Genomic DNA, 6,382 nt, shown 5'->3' with positions numbered 1-6,382 from the left:
GAGAGGTAGGAAGGGTGATGGAGGAGCGGCTCTGCTTTATGGCCGGGTTCCCTTCCCCCCCCCACCCCCACCCCCCATTCCCCGCGCCCTCCCCTCTCCACTCCTGGCAGCCAGGCTGAGGGGTGGTGGGGCGGGGCAGCCGCGGTTCCGGGCGGGTGGGCGGTATGGGCGGGGAAGGGGGAGGGGCCGTAGCCCTGGCTGTCCGGAGTACCTCCTGCCAGCAGTCAGAGGGAGCGGAGCCTCAGTTGGCTCCTGGCGAGTGCAGAAGCAGGACCAGAAGGACTGAACTAAGGAAGCTGGGTGGGGGCGGGAGGGAGGTGCCACCAGGCACCCAAGGGTGGTCTTGTCCACCTGCCCAGCCATGGAAGGGCCGTGTCGCTTGCTGCTGCTGCTGCTGCTCTTGGGGGTGAGTTCAAATAGGAAGTGTCCTCTTTTCGCACGCACTGGGGCTGGAAGGGCGAGCAGAGCCCGCGGAGACTAGAGCTTGCGGACTCTCGGAGAGGGAACTTGAATCCCGGGGTCACTGTGCGCTGGAATAGAGTGGGAGAGACTGGGACCGATGCCTGGGTCTTTCCGAGGAACCTTGGAAAACCTTGATAGCAGAAGGAACTGGGATGCCTGCTTCTGAGAGAAGCGCGTGCCTGGGTCCCCCGGAAGCGGAGGGAGGTGTTGAGGTGCAGCTACTCCAGAAGGGTACTCGGGCGTTTCGGTCCCCGGAGTAGGGTCGTGAAAGGAGGGAGATAGGAGAGGTGCTCCGACTCCTTGGTCCCTGGAAGGAGTAGCTTGGCTAGGGTAGAGGGTATTCCGATGCCTGGATCCCAGAGATGAGCCTCAGTTGGACCAACGAGGCAAAGGGAGCGGTGGAGAAGTGAATGGGGTGGGTGAGGTAACCGGGCATCGGGACAGACGGAATGGGGGAGCAGGCTCCAGCGGCAAGCTCCAATAGAAGGAGTGGGGTATGGGGAACGGGAATCGGGAATTGGGGACAGGGGGACAGGCGGAAGGTATGGAGGGTGGGACATCGGACAATAGGGACAGGGCAGGACAATGAGGGGAGGGGAGGGGATGCGCTAGTGAACGCAGCCGGATGGCAGCAGAGAAGGGACCTTGGAGGCACGGACAAGCAAGAAGAGGGTTCATGAAAAGAGTGATGAAGCCGGGGCACGCAAGGAGGAAAGGAAAGTCGAAAAGTGGGGGCGGAGAAAGGAGAATGGGCTGAAAGAGCGATGAAATGGGTCGGACCAGAGGGCTGAAGGAGAGGCCAGAGACTAAAAGCATGGGAGCTATTCAGGACGCTTTTCCTTCTATGACTTACCTAGCCCAGAGATTACTGATGAAGAGGGGCTTGGGGTAGGGCCCTAGTCCTAGCGGCCAATAGCTCGGGTTCTCCACTCTCTTAGGGCATCGCCGATCACTCTTCTCGAAATCCTCCCAACTCACTTCTCCCACTCCCATCCGGCGTGAGCTTCCCAGAACCCTCTCGCACTCCACCCATCACCCCTTTCCCGGTCAGCGGGCTAGGGGGTAGCCTCCAGGAGCTGGCTTTAAGCAGAAAGGGAAGCAACACAAGGGCGTCCCTTGGCCCGTTGTTCGGGTTCCCAGTATAGGATAGAGAGACTGGATTGGCCCACGAACCAAATAAGGTGAATTCCTCAGGGGGAAAACAGCTAAGTCTGGCTCCTGGGGTTTGATGAATAAAGTGCCGAACCCGGGAGGCCAGTGGCCAAGAGAGGGCGCTATGGGGAGGGGAAAATGGGACAACCACAGCTGCGGCAGTCCATTCTCGTCCCATCCCATCCCATCCCATTCCATCCCACCCCATCTCATCCATCATTCCATCCCATCCCATCCCATCCCATCCGATCCATTCCCTAAAAAATTAGCCCTGCGCTACTTCGCGCACTCAGTCTATAAATCCTACACTCCAGTACCGCACACTTCTGTCCCATGCTCCCTGGACTACCTCCACCTTCCCCTAACCGGGTCCACTGCCTGGTGCTGGAAAGATTTAGCTGTCTCAGGAGTCTACTCTGCTCCCAGTTTTGGGAGTTGGGGGAGAAGGCTTATGCCCCGGTCACTGGGAGATAGAAAAGAGAAGCTGGTAGAGAGGCGGAAGGGAGGGAAGACCGACTAGGCTGACGCCTGGGTTGCTGTGTCCGAGGCGTTCTCTCCAAGAATAGAGAAATCGGACCCAGGGACGTCTGGCTTCTGAGAAGCTAGAGAGGGACTGGCGGTGGGGTGGGGTGTCAGGATCTCCTGGATCCCTCTCCTGCTGAGTCATGGGGAGAGCTGTCTCAGGTGAAGGGCAAAGTGTCCCCCATAGAGGGGCCACAGTCCAGCAGTTATTGGGAGAGCTCTATGGAGCGGGACAGTCAGATTAGCTTCTATTCCTAGGGGTCAATCCTAAATCAGGCTCTGATAGCTCTAAATCAGGAACAGGGGTAGGGAGGAAGGCGGGCGAGGCTTTCTTCTCAGCATCTACGAGAAAGCGCCTTCAAACCGCCTGGTCCCCAAAACTACATTCCGGGGGTTACCTTCTTGTAAAAATTGACCCTATGGGGTGGGTGTGGCCAAATCACGGAAGGCTTTGAATGCCCGAGGTGGTGGCTGAGACCACTGTTTCCCTGGGGCTTCCCAAAAGCACGTTGTTTTGTACGACTCAGATGACATTGATCTAGAGGCTGAAGTGCCTGAAAGGGGGTGGGGGGAGAGGGAGCGCTTCGTTTGAGGGGGGGGGTGTCATCGCGGAGACTGCAGAATGACACCCTGGAGAATACCCAGATCTGGCCCAGGTGTGGGGCTGAGTTAGGATCAGAACTGAGCTACCATCAGGCACTCCCAATGACACTACTTCGGTTATCTAGCTGTAGGCTTTAACCAGATCTGTAGTTCTTGAGCTTTTCTGTGTGTGTTAGGGACCCTTTTCACAGTTTGCTGAAGCCTATGGACCCCTTCTAAGAATCGTGTTCTTAAGAAACTGAAGGCAATGCTAAATTTCAGTTGGAGGTTGCTGAAATAAAGGTGCATTTTTTTTTCTCATCCAGGTTCACGGCTCACCCTGAAATCTATGGGGTTGGGGGGAGGGTAATGGTCCATGGACCTCAGGTTAAGAACCTCTAGTCTAGAAGATTAATAACTTATCTTGTGGACAGGGGTTGAGAAAAATTGGGCCTACATCTCTCTCCTCTCTTGGGGGTTTATCTGGGCTTCTCTGGGTGACAGAAGTCTGGGGGAACTGGGCGAGCAGAGAAGAGTCCAGGAGGAGAATTTTGTGCTAGAAAAGGCAAGCTATTTCCCGAATTCCTGAGACTAAAGGGGAGTTGTGAGCCAGAGGCTAGAAGAAAAAGGCCATGCCAGACAGGTAGCTCTGAGGGGAAGGTAGGTATTAGTGCATGCCATAGATAAGGACAGAGTGCTAAGTTTAGGCAGGTAAGCATTGAGGGTGATATTCAGTTCCATGGCCAGCAATTGGAGGAGGAGGAGGAGGTTAGTATTAGGGGCTCAGGAACCTCCATCCCCCTAACTCTGCTGGGGATGCTGCCTGGCAGCACTCTCATACTGTCGTGGTTTCTTCCTGAGTCCTGGCAAGAAAGTGCTGAAACCAGAGCATCCCAGGCCAGGCGGGCGGGGGAGGGAGGTGGGGATAATGGAGGCACTTTGTCATTCAGATGTCTGTAATCGGAGCTGCCTAGGAAGCTAATACAGCCTCTAATAGGGGATGGAGCTAAAGGCAGAAAATGAGCAGGACAGTCAGAGGAGAGGAAGGGAGCTGGCAGGGGGCCCAGCAGGGGGGGAGTAAATGGCTTTGGCAAGATTTTGGGGTTACCCCACCGCTGCCCCTTAAGGTGCAGAAAAAAGGCCTGGGTCCCTATACTTCTCCACCATCTCCCTTCTGAGCTAAGGTGTGACTGACACATGGTTCTCTTCTCCATCAACATCCCAGTCAAATGAGCACCACATCCCTGGCTCCCCCCCTTTAGCATGGGATCCTTAATCCCAAATCTTGATCATCCCTTTATACCCAGGCATTTGAAAGTGAATTCCATAGATTCATGAAGATCTCAGAAGTCTTCAGATCATTTCAAAAGTCACAGGCTCTTAGAAGTTAGTGTGGGAAGGGATGAATCAGTCCAAATCTCCTCATTTTACAGAGGAGGAAAGGACTCAGGGTCACAGAAGTAGTAAGCTGCCAAACCGAAAATTCGAACACATGTTTAAAAAACAAGAATCTGAACACATGTCCTTTGACCCCAAATTCACTGCTCTTTCCACTGTGGAATACCGTCCCTAGGACCAAAACTCTAGCAATCCCCCTTCCTTTCTTGGCACTTATTCCCTCTCTTCCCCCCCCCACTAAGCAATGGGGTTAGGTGACTTGCCCAGGGTCACACAGCTAGTAAGTGTTATGTGTCTGAGGCTGCATTTGAACTCAGGTCCTCCTGAATCCAGGGCCGGTGCTGCATCCACTGTGCCACCTAGTTGCCCCACTTATTCCCTCTCCTGAAGACGTGCCCCACATGCTCCCCCTGAAGCCTGCTTCAGCATTAGACCAGGGCTCTCAGAATGTGGTCTGGGGACCTCTGGGGGTCTCCAAAACCCTTTCAATAGGTCCATGAAGCCAAAACTAATTTCATAATAATATGTTCAATTTCTAGTATGATAAGTACAGATAGATATAACCCATATAAACTGAAGTTCTTTGGAGGGTTCTTAATAATTTTTGAGTGTCAACAGTCCTGAGACCAAAAAGTTTGTGAATTATTGCATGAAACCACTGAAGGGGTTCTGTAGAGCAGCCAGGTGGCACAGTGGATAGAACACCAGACACAGAGTCAGGAAGACCTTGAATTCAAATCTGGCCTCAGACACTTACTAGCTGTGTGACCCTGGGCATGTCACATAATTGCTATCTACCTCAGTTTCCTCATCTATAAGATGATGTTAACCTTAGTACCTACCTTACAGGTAGGTTAGTGAGGATAAACAGAGGTAACACATATAAAGTGCTTTGCAAATCTTAAGTTGCTATATAAATACTAACTCTTGTTATGGTTAGAGATAGATCCCATGCCCAACACTGTCCCAAGTAGATGGCAATCTTCCCATACTGAAGTTGCTTTTTCTCCAGTCCCATCTATCCCTCTCCTTCATGAAAGTCCTTCTTGAAATCTCACTGCAATCCTTCCCACTGCAGCCTCAGCTGATTCTGTCTTTGGGAGGATTGGCCGGTCTTTTCCACTTTAATTCATTCTTTACATCTTTGCTTTGCAAAGCAAAGTTCTGGCTCAGAGGATTTCAAGTTAGACATCATCCAGTCACCTTGATTTTACAGATGAAGAAACTGGGATCCAGAAAGTGGAACTGACTTACCTTAGGTCACAGTGATTACAAGTACACAACACAGCAGAGATACAAAGGCAGATTGCCTTGACTCCATGTCCAAAGCTCTTTCTACTACCCCGGGATCACATCACAACAAGGAAAGCATATTGTCTTGTGAGGGGGAAAGTTGTTGGAAGCCACCTGCAGCTGTGGAGTGGGGGCAGGAAGCCTCCTGGGTTGCAGATGTTTTCCTTCCAGGACTAGGCTATATCACTGCCTTCTGGGGAAGGTGCAGTGTTGGGGAAAAGGGACATCTGTCTCTTCCTTTTTTGGGCCATACAAGTCCTTTTCAGACCATCTAAAGAGCAGCTGCCTCCCATGAGGTTCCAATTTGTCAATCCCCCTCACTCTTCCAGCCCTTTCCAAAGGGTCCAGATTTTTTGTCTATTTTGGGACATTGGAGTAGAGTTTAAGCCAGCTGCTACAGAAGCAGTGGAATGGACAAAATGACCTTGTGATGTCTCTTTTGGTCCCTCAGTGCCAGGACCTGAATGGAGCTAGGTGGTCTGTAGCCAGTGAAGTAGATTTTGGAGTTTCCATAGGCCTTATGATGCTTTTAACTTTCTTTCTTTTCTTTTTTTTGAGACAGAAAATAAAACAAGACTTCGGCAGCCCTCCCTTCCCCACCCCCAAGAGAATCTAATGCTAAATTGTTCCTGTCCCTGGCCAAACATGCTTCAGCAGCAGGAATCTGACTCCCCTTTCCCCTGGTTACTGAGCTGTTCCGTGTGTGTGTGTGTGTGTGTGTGTGTGTGTGTGTGTGTGTGTGTGTGTGTGTATGTGTGTGGTGAGGTGGGGGAGTCCTCTGTTCTTCGGAAATCAAAACCTTCTGAGGCAGGGTAGCCTGGTGGTTATAAGGCTGTTTTACTGTCATCTATAACAAGTACTCTATGTATGCCAGACTCTTTCCCTTTGGTTGACTTTTGTTTAGGCATTGTCTATGTCTTTCGACAGATGAAGGAAACTGAGACCCAGAAAGGGATTTGAAAAGACATGGATG

The 6,382-nt window shown here is 51.9% G+C and overlaps 1 protein-coding gene across 1 annotated transcript in view; it reads left to right on the top strand.

The window, feature by feature from the left end:
• The first annotated feature begins 217 nt into the window (after nucleotides 1–217).
• Nucleotides 218–6,382, top strand: part of NGFR (nerve growth factor receptor) — a 30,465-nt gene continuing 24,300 nt past the window's right edge. The window contains exon 1 of the mRNA XM_020997687.2: nucleotides 218–406. Within this exon, the coding sequence (XP_020853346.1) occupies nucleotides 362–406 (45 nt within the window). The 5' untranslated portion in view covers nucleotides 218–361. The remainder of the gene's footprint in view (nucleotides 407–6,382) is intronic.

The sequence above is a fragment of the Phascolarctos cinereus genome, unplaced genomic scaffold (genome assembly GCF_003287225.1).
Source record: "Phascolarctos cinereus isolate Bilbo 61053 unplaced genomic scaffold, phaCin_HiC Scaffold_5;HRSCAF=322, whole genome shotgun sequence".
In the NCBI taxonomy this organism is placed as follows: Eukaryota; Metazoa; Chordata; class Mammalia; order Diprotodontia; family Phascolarctidae; genus Phascolarctos; species Phascolarctos cinereus.
The sequence above is the reverse complement of the archived record's forward strand: the minus strand, read 5'-3'. Positions and strand labels throughout refer to the sequence as shown.